Source organism: Pipistrellus hanaki, assembly GCF_964339955.1.
Source record: "Pipistrellus hanaki genome assembly, chromosome: 13".
Lineage (NCBI taxonomy): Eukaryota > Metazoa > Chordata > Mammalia > Chiroptera > Vespertilionidae > Pipistrellus > Pipistrellus hanaki.
Genome location: NC_140515.1, coordinates 58,661,153 through 58,679,657, shown reverse-complemented (window position 1 = coordinate 58,679,657; position 18,505 = coordinate 58,661,153). Strand labels below are relative to the sequence as shown.

Sequence of the window (18,505 nt, the reverse complement as noted above, 5' to 3'; positions counted from 1 at the left end):
AGGGAGGACTGGCTGGGACGCCCAGGGGAGTAGGAGCCATTGAGCTTGGGCTGGAGACGTGGCCTGGCTCCCCCTTAGCAGGTGGCTCTGAGCCCTCCCACCCCGGACTGGATGGCAGACTGCTGTGGGGGCAGGGGGATCCATAAGGAGGCTCCCGCACTGTCAGGTGGGGGCGGGTCACCTGGGGAGGAGGTGGCTGCATGGACACGGGCTGCAGGCTGCAGGCCGGGAAGGGTCACCTGACATTTCCCACGTTTTGAAGGTGAAGTGGCGAGTATTTGCCGATGGCTTGGGTGCAGTGGTGAGTGGAAGAGGGAGTCCAGGCTGGTTCAGGCCTTCCACGCAGACCTGTCTCCTCGGCCCTCCAGGGGGCCCTCGTGGCTGGGGCTGCCAGCCAGCACCCACCCACACCCGGCCCTCGGAGACAGGGACCAGAATCCCCATCCCGACCCGGATGAGGGCTGAGCTCCGGCCGGACCCCAGGCCCGGGCTCCCAGCTGGGCGGGCCGGCCTGGGTGAGTGCGGCCGGCCGGCTGGCCTCTGTCTAAACAGGATGCGCTGAGGCGGCCCACGGTCACGGGTCACTTGGCAGCCAGCCGAGCTTGGGCCCCCCCGACCCCTCCTCCCTCACCCAGCCCAGCACACACATGAGGAGGGAGGGTGTGGGGGTCCCTGGTCCCCCTCTCTAGCTCACTCCGATGTCCCATGAGGAGCCGCTGCTGATCGGATGGGTGCATGGGGGCCCCGCGGGGGAGGGGGAGGGGGGCAGCCAGACAGGGTCTCTGAGTGCCTGGAGGGTGCCAGCCCGAGGACACCTGACAGCCAGAGGACGGGCTTCCGGGCAGACTGACTACAGGAGGCCCGGAGGATCCAGAAGGAAGTAGGAAAGGCGTTCCAGGCATGGAGTGGCGTGTGCCCAGACCGAAGATGAGCGAGCAGAGCCTGGAAGAGGCTGGGGTGCCCGAGGGCGGCAGTGAGGAAGGGGGGATGAGGCGGCCTTCGGGGCGGCCAGGCCCTGGTGCAGTCGGGGACTGTGTCTGTGGGGCAGGAGGCTGGGGGCAGTGTCTGTGGGGCAGGAGGCTCGGGGCAGTGTCTGTGGGGCAGGAGGCTCGGGGCAGTGTCTGTGGGGCAGGAGGCTCGGGGCAGTGTCTGTGGGGCAGGAGGCGGCTGCGGGCTCGGGGCTGCAGGAACCGCGGCTCCCTGGCACGGAGGGGCCGGGAAGAGCATGCCGGTGAAGGGGACCAGCGGAAAGGCCCGCAGGCAGCTTGGGAGCTGGCCAGGAGGTGGGTCGCTCCAGCTTCGATGGGCTCGGAGCCAGCCCCTGGGGCAGGCGGGCAGAAAAAGGCTGAGCTGGGCCACGGTGACTCCTCAGTGCCCGCCCCGCCCGGTGCTGCCTGAACAGCCCGCACCCCTCCCCGGCCCCCTCTCCAGCACTCCCCTCTCTGGGATCCAGTTCCGGCAGTGGGGGCTGGGCCAGCGAGCAGGCAGCGCCTGGGGCAGGGGAGATGAGAAAACCAGAAAGAGGGGAAACCTGAGCCAGCGACATGGGGCTGGGGCTGGGCTGGGGCTGGGCTGGGGCTGGGGCTGAGGCTAGGGATGGGGATGGGGCTGGGGCTGGGGCTGGGGCTGGGGGTGGGGCTGGGGGTGGGGTTGGGGCTGAGGCTGGGGCTGAGGCTGGGGCTGGGGTTGAGGCTGGGCTGGGGCTGGGGCTGGGGCTGGGGCTGGGGCTAAGGTTGGGGCTGGGGCTGGGGTTGAGGCTGGGCTGAGGCTGAGGCTGGGGCTGAGGCTGGGGCTGGGGCTGGGGTTGGGGCTGAGGCTGGGGCTGGGGCTGGGGCTGGGGCAGGCGGGCTGGGGCTTGCCCAGCGGGCTAGGCCAGGGAAACAGGTTCCGTGGAGACGGGGCCAGAGGAGGGGGTGCTGGGTTAGTCACCACCTTCATCGGGGGCCAGGAGGGCCTCCGAAGCGCAGGCCCCCACGTCCAGCCTCCCCCCGGCCGAGGTCACCAGTTTGGTGGCTGCCTCCCCACCTGAGGAGGCGGCTGCGGAGACAGAGGGGGTGGGCAGGCCGCGGGAGGCCGGGGCTGCACTCCAGGCCCCGCGGCTGAGCCGGAAGAGCCGGAAGGAAAGACCGGCTGAGCGCTGCCAGCAGAAGGCCGCCCGGCTGGGCTGAGGCTGAGGCTGTGAGCGGACCTGCACCTCCCTCCTGCCGCCGCCGCTGTCACCGGGGCTGAGACAGGGCCACACCCGCTGTGGGCATGCGGCCCCTCAGAAGTCCCTGGGGGCGCTGAGCCAGGAGCCCAGGGCCGCACAGTCAGGGCGTCTCCCCAGGGGCCTGCCCTGTGGCACCAGAGCCCATCTGGGAGGGGAGCCGCAGCGGAAGGACCGGAGGCCGGCTCAGTGGTCCAACCAGACCTGGCCCAGCCACCTGCCCCGGCCCCTCGGCAGCCTGCTTGTCCAGCTGGGCCTGCAGGGAGCTGAGAGGCAGGCCTGGCCCTGTGTCCGGCAGAGGACGGAGGCCTGGCCCGGGGGCCGCTCGGCGGGCATCCTGGGTGGCTCTCAGGGGGAGCCAGCCCCCGAGTGGCCTTTGGAGCGGAGACAGGATGCTGGGTGCAGGGAGAGGGGTGGGGCAGTGGCCCAGGGGGCTGGGTCTCGGGGCGAGGGGTTGGCTCTGGGCCATTTGGCTCTCCCTTTCACACCGGAGGCTGCAGAGATTCCTGCTCTTGTTCACTCAATAAAGACGATTGACCCCACAAGTGCCCTGCCTCCCGCACTCATTGCCCGCGGAGCCCCCCCAGGCCGAGCCCCCGCCCCAGCCCCTGGCTGAGTGGCAGGCCTTTGGCTCCACGGGGCCTCGGGCCTGGCCCTGGCCCTGGAACCTTCGCTGGGGGCCCCCGAAATGCATTGCCCTCCGCACCGCTGGCCTTCTTCTCCCAGCCCCCCGGGTGCCGTGGGGACACTCCTGCTGAATAACCACACACCTGCACGCAGGCCCCCGCTGGCGCCGGGCTGGCCCCGGGCTCTGAGGTGGAGGGAACGCAGAGGCCCTCATGGCCTCCAGTGGCACGTCCCTCCCAGACACAGGTGCGGCCTGGGACACACGGGACAACAGGCCCAGCCCGCCGGACCGGGCGAGGGCCGCCGTCCTGCTGCCCTGGCTTCCATTGGTTATCCGCCTCTCCGCTTCCTGAGGAGGCTGGGCATCCCACCGGCGTGGCCAGGCTCAGCTCGAGCTCTCTCCCCTCTGCCCCCCGCCCGCCCACGGCCTGTTCCGCCTCTGAATGCCCTCCCTGGACAAACCAGCTGAGCCCTTTCCTCCCAGCCCAGCACCCGGGGCCACCGGGAAGTCCTAGCAGCTCTGCCTTAGTGACGGGAGGAGGATGGTGCTTGGGGTGGTGACAGGTGGTGGGCCACGAGGGAGGTCGGGGCTGGGGGTGGTGAAAGGGGTGGCGGCCTCGGAAGCCATGGCGAAGGCGCCAAACTGCACTGGTGATGGAGGCTCCGGGGGGGGGGGGGTACCCTTAGGGGTGACCCTGGGACAGAGGAGTGGGGATGAGGAGAGACGGCTGTCGCAATGTTTTATGTTTTTAAAAAAATATATATATTTTTTTATTGATTTCAGAGACAAAGGGAGAGGGAGAGAGAGATAGAAACATCAGTGAGAGAGAATCCTGCACGCCTCCCAAGGGGACTGAGCCTGAAATCCAGGCATGTGCCCTTGACCGGAATCGAACCTGGGACCCTTCAGACCACGGGCTGACGCTCTTTCCACTGAGCCACACCGGCCAGGGCTGTGTGACAGAGAGAGGTGCAGTCACGGTCACTGGCAGCCACGTGCCTCCGGCCTGGGGGTTCCGGCCTCAAACGGCCAGCCTCTGCCTGGATGGACCTGTGGGCCAGGATCCCTCACACCCCACCCCACCCCACCCCACCCCACCCCACCCCACCCCACCCCACCTTTGCAGACAACCAGCCACTGGGTCCTAGGGAGGGAGGCCTTCCTTAGAGGGTCTGGAAGCGGGGGAGGAGAGAGGAGCCGAGAGAGGGAATGGAGAAAGGAGGACTTGGGAGGAAAAGGACTGGAGGAAGAAAAAATAGGGGGAAGGAAGAAGAGGGAGGGAGGAAAGGAGGGGAAGGAGGAAGAGAAGGGAAGGCAGACAAGAGGAGAGAGAGGAGGAGAGAGAGGAAGGGGAGGAACAGGAGAGGAGGGAGGGAGGCTGGAGGGCCCATGCCCCTGGGGAGGGCTGGGACCGGTCCAGGCCTGTGAGGCCATGACCTTGGGGGTGGGTGGTGGAGGGTCCCTTCCCACCCCTTGCAGGGCCCTGGGTCATCACGAGGCCGTTTGAAAGCAAATGTCCGTTTGGAGAGGAGGCAGCCTGGCTGGCCTCGGGGCCAGGAGCTATCCCGGGCGGGTCCTGGGGCAGCAGCCCTCGAGCGGCTGGACAGAGCTGCGAGCTGCACGGCGGCCGCGGGGCCGGAGGGCGTGGGCGGCCCCAGCGGTGCCCGCCGTCCCAGGGGCTGCACCGCCACCTGCTGAGCGGCCGGGGCAGTCCGGGCCCTGCGCTGCGGGGCTCGCCGGCCGCGGGAGCGGAGGAAGGAGCCCGCGGCCCGGTGCGCAGGTGAGCCGGTCCCCGCGGCCCGCGCCCGCCCGCCGCCTGGGAGTTGAGCGCCGGGTAAACACCAGGCGCCGTGCGCCGCGGCTCCGCCGAGAGACAAAGCCGGGGCGGGGCGGGGGCGCCGCCCGCGGAGCCGGGGCGAGGGCGCGGGGTGCGGAGGGGCCTCGGCCGGCGCTGGCGCCCCTCCGCCAGGGAGACCCGGTCCGGGCGGCGGACAGGTGGAGGGGGCGGGGTGGCGGCGGGCGGGTCCCGCCCCGGGGGTGGGGCGGCGGGGCGGGGCCGCGCTATGCAAATGTCGCCCACGGGCGGCCAATTGCCGGCGCTCCCCGCGCGGCTCGGAGCACCCGTCCCGCCGGCGGCCGGAGACCCGAGCGGAGACCGGAGCGGAGACCGGAGCGAGCGGCCGCCGCGTCCGGAGAGCCCAGCGCGCAGCCCGGGCCGGAGCGGCGAGGAGCGCGCAGCCCCCGCGGCCGCCGGGCCCCGCGCAGCAGCCGGGCGGGCACCGCGCCATCGGGCCGAGCGGAGCGAGCGCAGCGCCCGGAGCTCAGCGCGCCTGGCCCGCGCCCCGCGCCCCGCGCCCCGCGCCCCGCTCCGGGGAATGCGCCCTCGGCGCGCCGGCCAGGGGCGCCCGCAGCCCACCCGGGGGGAGGCGGCCCCGCGCGCCCCTGAGCCTCCCATGGCCCGGGCGGGGGCCCGGGGCCTCGGCTGCTGACGCGCTCGAAGCCCTCGGAACCCGCTCAGCCGGGGCGCGGCTCCGGCACCGGCACCGACACCGACCCGACCCCGGTTCGGGCGCAGCGGCGAGAGGCGCGGGCAGGGCCATGGCCCGGGGGAGGCGCTAGCGGGGCGCCCGCCGGGAGCCCAGGCCCGCCGCCGCGGAGGAGGTGAGTGCGGCCGGCGCGGCGGGCGGCGGCCCCTCGCGGTCCTCCGGGGGCCGCGGCGCCGCAACTCTGCGGAAGTGCCCGCGGCCGGGCGCCGGGGGTCCGGGGCTCCCGCGGGCTGGGGGCGCTTCCCGCGGACTCGGGGCGACGCGGCGGGAGCGGGCGCCGTGCCTGCGGGTCTGCCGGACCCTGTGCCGGGGCCGGGGCCCGGGGGGCGGGATGTGGCCTGCGGAGTCCCCGCGTGCAGACAACTTTTCCCACCAGGTTCCGGGGGCTCCCCTCCCGCCCGCCGCGCCCGCGGTCCCGGCGCGGGAATCCGGCTGCCGCTGCTCCGCTCAGCCGCTCCCTCCGGCGCCCGGCAGCGCGGTGCCCGGGGGTGCGCCCTGCCTCAGTGGCCCAGCCTGGCGGCCCCCAAGCGGAGCGGACCGCCAGCCCGGCCTTCCTCCCAGCCCTGGGCCAGCCCGAGCCCCCTGCTGCCAGCGTGGGTTTGCTGTTCCAGCAGCGAGTCTCCCCCCATCGGGGACCCAGCTGTTTGTGGGGTGTAGGTGGGCTGGCGGACCTGCAGGCCAGCCCGGGGCGAAGTGGGAGGGACCCCAGGACCGCGGGGGCTCTCCCGGAGCAGGTGGGACCTGCAGGGGTCGGGGCCCAGGAGGGAGGCAGTGGGCTGGACCCCGGGCGGGGGCCGGCGGCGGGTAGGGAACTTCTTCCTGAGATGCTGTGAGCCCAGCCTGAGCACCTGGGGGAGGGGGCAGACGGGGCTGCTGTGTGCCTGGAGGTGGGCCCGGTTGGGATTCCTGTCCTGAATTCACCCAGCCCGGCTCCCAGCAGCCTCTGTGCAGTTACAGCCCCGGGACCAGCACCCAGGGGTGGGGGCGCATCCCAGCCCCGCGGGGGTGGGCAGAGGGAGCCGAGCCTGTCCCCAGGTCCCCACCGGAGGGTCCGGGGAGCCCGGGCGCCGGCTCGGCCGCCCCTCCGGGCAGCTCGGAGCAGCCAGATCCGGAAGTGTGGCTGCGGGGAGGGCGGCCGGCAGGCCCCGGCCCCCCTGCTCGGCCGGGCACACCTTGGGGAGGATGGAGCCGAGCCCAGGTGACCTTGACTGGGAAACCCCCACCACCATCGGAAGGGGGGCAGGCGCAGCTCTGCTGGGTGGCTCTGCTTCCTGGTCCGTGGGGTGTGGGGGGAGGGGGGCGCTAGGGGCTGGGAGGGAGCCTGGCCTGCGCAGGGGGCATACCAGGGCTGGGAGGGGTGGGTGCTGCTCATGATCTCTTCCCCACGTCCCCCCACAGCCCCTGCGCCCGCCCCCCCCTCCAGCCCGCAGTTCCCAGCTCCGAGGAGTCAAGCTCCCTTCCCCGAGGCAGGCTGTCCGCCCCCGCCCCACCCCCACGCTCGGCCTGGGAGGTCTGGAGCAGGCTAGACAATCCCACCACCCAGCCCCTGGCCCCGACCCCAGGTACCTCCGGACCCCCTCCGTCTCCCGCCCCTTCCCTGCACCCCTCGCCAGCCCCAGCTCCTCGGTTCTTTGTTTGAGCGTCTCTCTCCGTCCCTCCCTCTCTCCTCCCTCTCTCCTCCTCCTCCCTCCCGCCTGCCTTCCTCCCTTGCTCCCTCCCACCAGCCTTCTTTCCTTCCTTCCTCCTCTGCTCTCCTCCCGGTGGGCTCCCAGGTGGCGGTGCGGCTCCTCCATCCACCCACCTGGGCCGCGGCGGGGAGCCTGGGGCTGGGCTGACGGGATGCGTCCAGGGGCTGGCGGGGGGAAGTGGCTCCAGAGATGCCCTCCCCATCCTCCCTCTGTCCTCCTTCCTTTCTGCTCCTCCTCTCTCCTCCTCCGTCCCCCAGCTGCCAGAGGGGCCTGGACGTGGGCCTGAGGCCCCAAAAGACATGAACATCCCACACTCGCTTTTTAAAGGGCTAGAGCCTTGTTGGGGGGGGGGGTCCCTGCAGGAGCCTAGGAGGGCAAAGCCCTCCACCTTCTTGGCCGCTTGGGGGACTCAGCCCTGTCCTCCGTGACCCTGACCTTGTCGCCATGAGCACGGGTGCAGGGAAATGAGGCCGTGGAGAGGAGGGAGGGGAGAGAACCGGAACCCCGGCCCCCCGCCGCCCATAAATGGGATCAAAGCTCCCCCAGGGACTCCTCCCAGGCCAGGACCCTGTCTCCAGCGTCTCTGAGCCCCACCCACTGGCAGGTCAAGTTCTTGAGCAAACACATGCCTGTGCGAACATGTGTGGGCATGCACGTGAGCGTGTGTGCGTGCGTGTGTCCACAATGGTTAGTGGGGCCTCCCGGGTGTACCCCAAGGGGGTGTGGCTGCACAGCCCTTCCCCACCTGGCCCCCATCAGCCTGCATTCAGCCAGCACCAGCGCTGTGCCCCCACCCCCACCCCTGCAGGCGGGGAAGGGGCTGGTTCTGACTCTCCCCTCCCCCAGCCTCCCAGGAGGAGCGTCTGTGCTGGGGATTCAGAGGGAACAGAGATGCCAGCACCCAGGAGAGGGCTTTCCCGCAGAGGGTGCCCCCCGGGGAGCGGCCAGGAAGCCCCAGCTGCGCTTCCTGTCTGAGGGACCTGAGTGGTTGGCCTGGCGGGAGAGGCCCGGGCTTGGGGGGGCGGGTCAGCCAAGGGCACCAGGGGCTGCCCAGTGGGGCCTGGCAGTCAGAGGTGGCAGCTGGGCCTCACCCAGCAGGTGTCAGCCCGGGCAAGGCCCTCACCCACCCCAGGGCCCAGCGGTCACCTGGGCCCGGTCTGCCGGGAGGAGGGCATGGCCAGAGCAGGTCAGGGGGTGGGGCTCACAGTGTGGCTCCTGGTGCCCCCACCACCGCCGCCGGTGCATCTGGGGGGGGCGGGGAGCTGGCGCTGCTTTTGCCGGAGGAGCAATATGTTCTGACAACTGGTGCTGGGCTGCGTTTACCAACAGCCCGTCTGCCTGGGGAGACAACACTGGAAGCCACCGCGCCGAGACTGGGGCCCGCGGGGAGCGGGCATTCTGCGGGAGAGCCCGCCGGCCACCCCCGTCCCGGCGCCCCTCTGCGCCCCCAGCGGGCAGTCCTCCCGCAGTCTGACCCGGATCCCTCCTGCTGTGGTTTCTGTAGAAGCAGACTCTGCTCGTCCCTGCCCCTCCGGTCCTGGCTGCTGTGCGCCCCCATTCTCCGCGTACCGCACCCCGATAATCAGGCCCTGTCCCCTGTGTGGGGAGAGGTGGCCCACCGCTGTCCCCAGCCTTGGGGGGGGCTGGGCGGCCGCTCGGTTGGGGGCGGCGTGAGGAAGAGCCTGTGGGAACGCAGAGGCTACAGACCCGGAGCCGGGCCTGGGGGTGCCGCCGGGCTGGGCCGGGGACCGGGAGAGTCTCCAGCCCCCCCCACCCCCAGCGCGGTGACCCGGCCGCACTGGCGGCTTGGTCTTCAGGGCCATCGGTTACGGAGACGAAATGGGGACGAGAAAGGGCGTGAGGCGCTCGCACTGGCACCCAGGCCCGGGCCGAGGGGTGGTGAGGAGACTGGCACCCTGTCTGTTCAGACGGGAAACCGAGGCCCTTGGCAGCCTTCCACGCGGGGACGTGGCGGGACAGGACCCGCTCTGCCTCACTCCGCCCGTGGCTCTGCCTCCAGGTGTCCGGACCGCTGAGCTGCCTCGGGGCCCGGCCTCCCACGATGCCTGTGGCCTGCCTCCTCCTCTGGGCTTCCCTCGTGACCGGGGCCTGGCCCGCCGCCCCCGCCCAGGACCCGCCGCCGGCCGCGCCCCGCGTCCGGCTCTCCTTCAAAGGTAAGCGGCCGCGGGGTGCCCGGCAGCCCCTGTGCGCAGGCGTGGGAGAGGGGAGAGGTCCCGGCACACGAGGACCACGCGGGTGGCCAGGGGGTGAGGCCGGACAGGGCGGTGTCGGCTGCTGGGAGGCTGGAGGGGGCCGCTCAGACGTTTTGGAGAAGGGTCCTAAGCCCGGGTCCCTTCTGGAGGCGGAGGTGAGTCTGGCCTCGGGCCTGAGTGCGGACTGGGCAGCCGGGGGCGGTCAGAGAGCAGCAGGCACGGCCTCCAGGAAGCGGAGGCCCAGGACCTGCTCTGCAGGGTGTGGGCGCTTGAGCAGCCTCCCTGTGGGTGCAGGTGTGGGCGGGAGGGTTCCCAGGAACCGGGGAGGGTGCTGTGGGCTGTGCCCGGGGTGGGGACGGTAGGCCACCGGTGAGCTCTGGGAGAGTGTGCGCTGTGGCAGGCCCAGCTCCTAGTCCCCAGGGAGGTTCCAGGGCCGGGCCGGGGTCTGCAGAGAGGCACCGGGCAGGCGGGCACGGAGGCGCAGGGCAGCGGCCGAGGCCCGCGCTCTGCCTTCCCTGGAGGGCTGGGCCTTCAGAAGGCTGCTGTGCCCCCCGGGGAGGGCCTGCGGGACCCGGGTCGCTCCCCAGTCCTCCGCCGTGGCCCCCTCCGGCCTGAGGTCACTCGGCCCAGCCGCCTGCCAGGGCGGGGCGGGCTCGGCCTGGGCGGGCCAGGTTTCCGGGCACACTTGTCGGGGTGAAGGGCTGGGCCGAGCACTTTCCTTCCTCAGGCCCGGCTGCCGCCCAGCGTGCTCACCGCGCCTCGCCGGGAGCCCGGTTCCCCAGCCGCGCCCTCCGCCGCCTGCCCGCAGCGGGCCGGGCCGGTGTGGGTAGGCGATGGGTCCGGGGGAATGAGTTTCTGAGGATGAGCCTGAGGCACGGGCGGAAGAGGGGTCAGTGCGGTGTGCAGACACAGCCCCACTCCCAGGCCGAGAGATGAGCCATTTATCCTGCTGACACCGCCCCTCCTGGAGGAATTCCTCAGAGCAGATCAATAAATCTTGAAGGAGCCTGATTCGCTCTCCGTCCCCCTTCCCAGCAGCCCAGGGTGCAGGCAGGGGGTGAGAGCACCCCTCCCCCCACAGGGCGAGGGTGGGTGGCTTGGCCTCCACACCCCAGGGACCCTGGAGCCCGACACTCACTAGGGTTATTTTTGTCGTCACCCCGGAGGCCGCAGGAGGGATGACGAGTGGGGAGGGCCTCCTTGGCCTTCCAGGGACGAAGGCTTTGTTCCTGTTTCCCGGAGAGAGAAACCGAGGCTCGGGCAAGGGCAGGCCAAGGTCAGCCGGGAGGCAGAAGCGAGGCCAGAAATAGAACCCTGGTGCCCTGGCCTTGTCGACGCCTGACGCCCACGTCAGCCAGGTCGATTCGCTCTCAATTAGCTCCGAAGCCAACACCGCGGTGACTAAAAGCCCGGCTCCTGGCAGGCAGCCTACCGGGCGCCGCCGGCCTGGCCGCCGGGCGGGGCTGCGGGAGCCGGGCCGCCCGGGCCTCGGGGCCCTTGCACACGCAGGTGTCCCCGCCCGGAGCGGCCTCTCCTGGTCCCACATGAGCTGGTTTGATGGTGAACGTCTCCTGGTTTACCAGCTACTTGGGCACCTACTGTGCGCCAGGCCCCTTGCGGAGCGCCGGGGACTCTGCGGTGAACGGGAGTGGGTACCTACAGTCCCACCGGCTGAAAGGCAGTGGGCACCCTGTCCCTGTGCCCCCTGGGAGCCCGGCTCTGACTGTGCGCCGGGCCCTGGGTGGTCTGAGGCCGGTCATGGGCAGGCAGGGCCCTCGCTGAGGGGTGAGTCCTCGCCAGGTGTGGCGTGAGAGCGGGGGCCAGCTCCTGTCCCACGGGTCCCACGCCTGGTGTGGACTGGGAAAGGGGGTTTCTCCCGGGGACAGAGAGGGCTGCTCCCCGACGCCCTGGTGGCCACTCTGGTCCCGGGCCTCAGTTTCCCCATCTGTGCCTTGGACGGATAGAGCAGCTGGCATAGCAGGCCTCAGGGACCCGGTCCCGCTGCAGGGGAGGCGCTGGCATTCGGGGCATTCCTGCCCAGGGCAGATAAAAGAACAAAGGCAGGAACTGGGCCAGACTTGGGCTTGCTGCCTGCCCGTCGGCCTGGGCACCCCCCGCCAAGCCTCAAGCGAAGAGGGGGGCAGGGAGAGGGGGGCAGGGAGAGGGGGCCAGGGGCCAGCCCTGAGCTTCCGTCAGCCAAGGCCAGGCACAGTGAGGGGCCCGTGGGAGACCCCCGGGGCGGGCAGGGTGGTCTTGGAGCTCACAGTGCCTGCCGGGGACCGGAGAGCCGGGACCGCAGCCCTCTGTCCTCCACCCTCCTCGCCAGGCCTGGGTCCCCTTCACCCCAGAGCCACCAACGGGGTCTGGGAGAACAGCCCCTCCCGCACCTGAGGGCACCGCCTTGGCTGTGCGGGGAGGTGCCAGCCGGCCGCCAGGGCCTTTGTTCCGCTCGGGGAATGCTCACTCGGTGCCAGGAGCCCCCCCGCAGGGCGCGGCTGCCGCCCGGGCTGGACCTGGCTGGGCCTTGGGGCCCAGAGCGTTCAGTGGGGGAAAGAGGTCGTGTGATAACACGAGGAGCTGGGCTGCTGGGGAGACTGAGGCAGGGGTAGGGAGATGGGCAGAAGGCCATCTCACCAGAGGGGTCGGGAAAGACGCCCACAATCGGAGTGACGGTAGGCGCCCCTCCAAGGCCTGAGGCAGCCCCCCGGTTTCCTGGGGGCCGGGAGGCTTCGGGCCCCTCAGGAGCAGGGCTGGGACGGAGCGAGGGCGGCCGGAGGACGTGGGCACAGCCCTGTCCCACACGCTGGGGACAAGGCTCCAGGGCCCTGCAGCACCGTCTTCCCAGCCTCCCTCCCAGGAGAGGCCGGGGTCGCCCTGGGCTGCCTTCGTGCCCAGGACACTCTCCCTTCAGAGAAGGAAAACCAGGATCCCGGAGGGGTGAGGGGCCAGGGCCCCGGGGCCAGCGAGGCCCTGCTGGCCTGCCCCGCCTGCCCCGCAGCCACACTGACATCATGGGCATGTGGCCGTGAGAGCCAGAGCCTGGGCTTTCCTTGTTAGGAGACGCTGAGATCGGAGGTCAGGAGGGGTCGCCGTGGGTGGGGTTGTGCACGCCCTGCTGGCGCCGTGCCCGTCCCAGGCCTGATGCACAGGCGAGCAGGGAGGTTGGGGAGTTGGAGGACCCGCCCTTGCCCCCGGGCTCCGGGCCAGAGCAGGCAGGGAGCTCCGGGATGCAGGGGAGGCAGGCGGTGAGGAGCTGGGAGCCTCGGAGCCTCGAGGCCGGGAGCGGCGGGGGAGCTGGGCAGGGTCAGGTGGCTGAGACTGCCACGGGCGGACCTGGAGCGGAAAGCAGGATGGGTGTGTGTTCCTGGATGAGCCAGAGAGAGGGAGGAAGGAAGACCCAACTCGTGAACTTGAGCCCAGATCCCTGGTTTGGGATCAGCTTTCCTGGAAATGGGAGCTGCCGCCCTCCTGAGGGGGCTTGGAATGGCCGCTCGGAGCTGGGAGGTCCGGGGGCTGGCTCCCGCCCCCATCAGGCCCCTCCCTGCCCTCCGGGGAGCGGGGACAGGTCCTGCGGAGCCCCGCCTGCTGCCGGCCGGGCCCATCCAGCCCAGCTTCGGACCGGCCTGCCATCGCGGGACCGGCCTGGTCTCCGGCTCCCTGGTGCGGCGCCCGCCCCTCCCTGCTTGGCTCCGGCTCCCTTGGCACCGCGGGAGCTGGTGCATGCTCGCGGAGTAAATCATGTTCCTTGGCAGCCCCCGCTGCTTCGTAATCGTAAAGAATTTAAAGAGAAACCGCCGAGATAGAAATCTCATCCCGCTCATAAAAGCATCTTTCACCCTGTGGCTTGGGAGGCAGCCGCGGAGCGGGCTCCTGGCTGTCTGCACCTGTCTGCGTCCCAGCCCCGCGGCCCTCCGAGGGGTGTGGGCCCAGGGTGCCTTCAGAGCCCTGCCCCTGGCTCCTGGGAGACCCCCAGCTCCCGCCCCCCCCCCCCCCCCGGGCAGGGAGCGGACACAGAGTTGGTAGGAAGCAGAGGTGCGGGTGGGGGGGCAGAGAGGACTGGCCCAGAAGGCGTGACCTCGGACCAGGGGCTCAGCCTCTCCCACGCCTGGCCCCTCCCTGGGCCTGGACACCTCTGGCTGTCCTGCTTGCACCCAGCGTGGGTGGGCCTCAAGCATCTGAGTCCCTCTGTGTCCCTGCTTCCTAACGGGGGTGCACACGGCGTGACCTCGTTGCGCTGTTGGGAGGATTGGCCGTGAGTCCGGCTGTGGCCCCAGGAAAGGAGTTTCAGCAGCAAGGAGCTCTGCTGCAGGAGGCGGGCAGGTGAGGGCCGGTCGGGGTGCCCCGGAGCCCTGCACGGCCTCACCCCTCCCTCCGGTTTCTGGCCTTCGGAGAGGACTGCGGCAGGACCCTGAGCCCTGTGGGTGGAGTGGGGTCAGGAGGAGAATGGCTGTCATGGGCATCCTGGCAGACTTCCTGGAGGAGGGCGATGGGGGAGGAGAAGGGCAGGAGCAGAGCGGGTGAGCGCTGTGGCACCTGGGAAGGGGTCTGCTGGCCGGGGCCTTGCGCCGGGTGCCAGGGGCAGTCTGTGCTTGTCCTTGTGACTTTTAAGCTCTTTTTAATCCCAGAGGTGGCCTGCGCTGTGGGGAGACCCAGGGTGAGAGGTGCGGGGGGAAGGGGAGCCTTGGAGGGCGACCAGCCTGGCTGGGCCCACGGTCGGCTGCAGGGACCCCCCTGGGGCGCTGTCCCGGCTCCCGCAGCGTGTGCCGGGGACACCAGCCCTGGCTGCTCGCCGCGGCCGGGCGGGAGCTGGCCTGGCCTGGCCCGGCCTGGCGCTGGCCTGGGAATCCGAGCCCCGCCTCGAGGGCCCCTTGGCGCTCTGCAGTCGCAGGGAAGATTCCTGCTGCATTTTTCTTAGAAACAGCAAGAGGGCCTCTGCCAGAGGCCTGGATGCCAGAGGCTCCGGTCTGAGGCCCAGGCCCAGCTCGGGCGCCTCGGCCCCAGGGAGAGGGCGGCGCCTCGGGCCCCAGCCCTGACCCCCGGCCCTGACCCCGCAGAGGCCGAGCCGGTGCCGGCTGCGGAGGCCCCGGAGGCCGGCCTGTGGGGGAGGGAGGCCTGGCTGTGCTCGGGGCCACCCGCAGGCACACCGTCTGCTTCCTCCGCAGGCCGGGCCGGCCCAAAGCAGCGGCCCCTCTGGGACCAGGAGGCGCTCTGAGCAGCAGGCCTCAGCTCCAGACCCCCCTTGCCCTCCCAGTCTTCCTCCTTCCGCCCCGCCCCCGCCCCTCTCACCGGCACCCTGACCCGTCCTTGGCTTCCTACCGGACGTGCTCTTTCCTGAGGTCTCCCCTCTCAGCGGAGAGCTTCAGCTCTTCCCGCTGCGGCTCCTGCCGATGCCCGTCCCTCCCGGCGGAGTGCGTCCCCCTGCAGCCCACGGGGTCTCCGCGGCCGTGCACCCCCGTCAGCGGGCCGGCCGCTGTGTAGGGGCCCCCGCCGGGCCCGTGGCTGGGCCTCTGCCAGGGCCCCCCCCCCGTCCCTGCGTCCACACCCCCCACTGGCAGCACAGGCCTCCCGCGTGGGCCCCAGCCCCACCCCCGCACCCCCGGGGACGGCCCTGAGCACACATCTGCCTGCTCAGTGCCTCGGTTTCCCCACCAGATGCTGGGCAGGGCTGAGACCCTGTGGGCACCCGGGGAGTCCTGCAGGGACCGGGCCGCGGTGGGGCTGAGCTGTCCCCGGTGATTTATGGGCAAACGAGCCGCGGAGTTTGTTGTCTTTTGCAGCTGCGGGAGGAGGCCGAGGAAGGAGCGAGGGGTTTCCGGGCGGCTGGAATGTGGGAGGAGGGGCGGGGCCGGCCTTGGAACCGGAGGCTCCGTCCCCACCTGAAAAGTGGGTCAGGGCAGCCCTCCCCTCAGGACCAGGCCCCCCCCCCGCTTCTAGGGGCACATTCCTGTGCGAGCCACTCGCCTGGCTGGCGTCCTCCGTGCGCCCTAACCCTCCCCCTCTCCGGGCTGGGCAGGCCTGGACTCCGGCTGGCCAGTGAACGCCCAGGGGGCTCCCGCCATCACGCCGTCAGCTGTGTGCACCGAGGGCCCATCTAGGACCCGTGGCCTCCGGAGCCACCAGCCAAGCCCTCGCCGATCAGGCACCCTGGGGCCTGGCGGAGGGCGGGGACCCGGAGGCACCTGGGCCGTGGCCCCCGCCCCTGGACAGGAGGGGAGCCCCTGACGTCCAGCGGGGAGAGGGGGGCCCCTCGGGGTCCACTGGCCTGTGTGCCGGGAAGGGCCCGCCTTCCCTCCGGGCTGTGCCTGGGCGGAGCAGGTGGGCGCTGGGGCGGAACGGGCGTGGGAACCGCTGACCCAGCCCCTGGCCCCAACCCTCAGCCCCCAGGCCCAGTCCCAACCCCCACCTCTCAGCACCACACCCACCTCCCAGTCCCCCCCCAGCCCCACACCCACACCCTCTCCCCAGCCCCAGCCCCAGCCCCACACCCAGCCCCTGCCCAGCCTCCTCACAGGGGATTTCGCCCGGGCCCTCCCCGGCCCGGCCCCTCCCCGGCCCCCTCCGCCTGTTTACAGAGCAGCGGGATGTTCACAGAGCCTTCAGGAGGGTTTCCCACCGCGGGGGTCCCATGGGGACAGGCATGTCAGGGATGCCGGCGGCAGGTCCCCGCCTGGCCAGGCTGGCAGCGGAGGCACCTGCCCCCCACCCTCCACTCTGCCCTCCCACCCCCCAAGAGTCCCAGGAAGTGGCAGCTCTGGGTCCCAGTGCGGACGGTTAAATTAGATTCAGGCGGAGTGGTTATTGAGCACAAACACTCCGAGTCATTTACATGTTAATTATGCAGAATGGACGAGAGGCCACAATTAGCTGCTAATTGGGCAAGAGCGGCTGTAATTGGCATTGTTGGCACCGACCTGCTCACCTGCTTGGGGGCGAAGGAGGGGCGTGTGGGTGGCTGGGGGGGGGCCCTCTGGGTCTCTGGTCTGGAGAGCCTGGCCCAGGGGTGGGCTCAGAGAGCCTGTGCCCCCAGGCAGACCCCCTGGACCTGGCTTCTAGGGGTTCCCATCCTGAACATCCTGGGGGGCGGGGGCCCTGGGAGAGCACCAGAGACCAGGACCTGAACAGCTGGAGGCCCGGCCCGCTGGCGAGTCCCTGGGATGCGGGGCCTGTGTTGGCCTGGCCAGTACTGGCGTTGTGGCCCCGGGGTCGGGGGAGGGGTGTATGCCCAGCAGGGGGAAGCTGTGTGCAGGCCTTTGGGGCTGCCCTGCCCCCAGCTCAGGGGCTGGCTCCTGGTCCGGTTGCAGGGCTGTGGCCAGGGCTGAGGCCTCCCGGCCGGCTGGCCGCTCCGTAAAGCGGATGAGACTGGGAGCCGGGGGCCAGCCTGCCCAGGCCTTCCTTGGGGGCCCCTCCCAGGGCCCCCGGGGGTCCAGGGGCACTGGCCGCACTCTGCCTCTCATGCCGTTATCACGCTGCCGGCTCCTGCCGCCTCAGTGTCCCTCCTCAGAGGCGGGAGAGGACTGAGGCCCCGCCAGCACCCGCCTCGTTTCTTTTCAGCCGGGATTAGGGCTGCGCCAGCCCACGGGAGGTCGGAGGTCAGGGTGGGCCGCGGGGACCTGTCCATCACCCCGCAGCCGGGGGAGGGGCCTGTCAGTCAGCGCCCCTGCTTTGTGAGCGGTAACCAAGGGGGCGGCGCCCACCTCCCCGAGGGCCCCTTTCTGTGTCCCGGGGACCGCAGCGGGGGCAGCGGGCCGGCCGGGGTCCGCGGACCCGCCTCCCTGAAGCCAGGCAGCGTCAGCCGCCCCCAGAGCTGCCCAGGGGCCGTGGCCGGGCGGCCGGGCTGGGGCCTGGAATGGCCGTGGGGGGCGGGGCGGGCGGGGCTGCGGAAATGAGGTGTCTGATGCCAGAAGGGGCTCTTCCTTCCCGGTGACGGTGACGGGAAAGCCTTCCCGGATGCCGCCCACGCAGCCTGCGTCCAGCCGGTGAGGGGGGGCGGGGCGCCACACGCTCCCTCCCCAGGGCCAGAGGTCATCCAGGCTGGAGTCCCAGCACCCACAGAGCCTGAACCGCACCCCTGCCCCTCCCTCGGCACTGCCCTGGGGGGGCACCCTGCCCTCCGAGCTGGGCCTGGGACAGTGGGACGCGAGGCGCGGAGCGGGGACTGGCCTGCGGGGTCACCAGGCTGGGTCAGGGCAGCTCTGGGGGCGGGCACACACACCGGTGCCCCCCGGCCCCCAGGTCCTTGGCCCAGCCCTTGCTCCTTCGAGGGCCGGACACCTGCTGACTGCCCCACCCCCACCCCCGGGCCTGAGGGAGCGCACTGCCCGGACCGGACCGGCTGCACTGTGACCGGCCTGGTTTAGTTCCCCCACAGTCTGGATGGACTTGCCCCCCGCCGCCCGGGCCTGGGGAGCTCCCGCCTCTCCCTCCCCCTCAGGGTGTTCGGGGCCTCGCTCTGCTCCTGGGGGTCGGGACCGGGTAGAGCCAGGATGGCGTTAGGGATGGCCGGGCTGAGTCAGCAGGAACCCCTGGCCCTCTGCTCTCCCCCCCACAGCACCGGGAAGTGGGGCGCAGGACGGGCAGGGTAGATAGGTGGTGACCCAGGAGGCTGCTTCCACGGGCAGAGATGGTCCAGAAAGGATGGGGGAGGGGCAGATGCTCAGCATTAGCGTTTCCTGTCACCCGGGCCCTCGGACCTCAGAGCTCGGAGGCCCAGCCGGAGAGCCTGCCCGGCGAAGCCCACGCCAGACCAGGCTCCTGACCCTGTGCCCGCCCTTCCCCACCCGCCGGCCTCCCCGGTGTCCACAGCCACCAGCACCGCGTCCTGTGACCCAGAGCCATTGACGCCATATCCCGTGGCCGCCGGGAGCCGGCCCAGGGTCCTGAGTCATGTCCCTGTGACGGAGTCACCTTCCTGCCTGGCCGTCCCGCGGGCATCCCCACCCCCGGCCTGGCTGGGCCGGGCCGCCCCTCCCCGGTCCAGAGGCCACGGCCTCAGTGGGACGCCCACCCTCCATGCCCTCTGGCTGTCACCTTCCTCCTCTGCCTCCGCGTCCTGTCCCTGGACTGAGCTGAGAGGCAGGTGTCAGATCCCACGTGTCACACACACACCCCCCCCCCCCCCCGTCAGTGTCCTCATTGCTGGGGGAGGGTCTGCCCTCCCTCTCCCTCTCAGGCAGGGGGGGCCAGGGTGCTGGGGCTTTGAGCCCGGGGGGCCTGGGACTTGGGGC

At 71.5% G+C, this 18,505-nt stretch overlaps 2 protein-coding genes across 4 annotated transcripts in view; both read left to right on the top strand.

Annotated features, from left to right (window-relative positions):
- Positions 1-927: 927 nt before the first annotated feature.
- On the top strand, positions 928-9,104 carry LOC311631528 (uncharacterized protein; the record flags this gene model as incomplete). The annotated part of the gene is made up of 4 exons (XM_084901709.1): positions 928-973; positions 6,038-6,114; positions 6,687-6,942; positions 8,398-9,104. The coding sequence occupies 4 exons, from the start codon at positions 928-930 to the stop codon at positions 9,102-9,104; spliced, it is 1,086 nt and encodes a 361-aa protein (XP_084757835.1).
- Positions 5,120-18,505, top strand: part of SEMA3F (semaphorin 3F) — a 27,152-nt gene continuing 13,766 nt past the window's right edge. For all 3 annotated transcript variants that reach the window (XM_084902286.1, XM_084902285.1, XM_084902284.1), the window contains exons 1-2: positions 5,120-5,495; positions 9,089-9,242. In XM_084902286.1, coding sequence (XP_084758412.1) covers positions 9,131-9,242 — 112 coding nt within the window. In that variant the 5' untranslated portion in view covers positions 5,120-5,495; positions 9,089-9,130. The remainder of the gene's footprint in view (positions 5,496-9,088; positions 9,243-18,505) is intronic.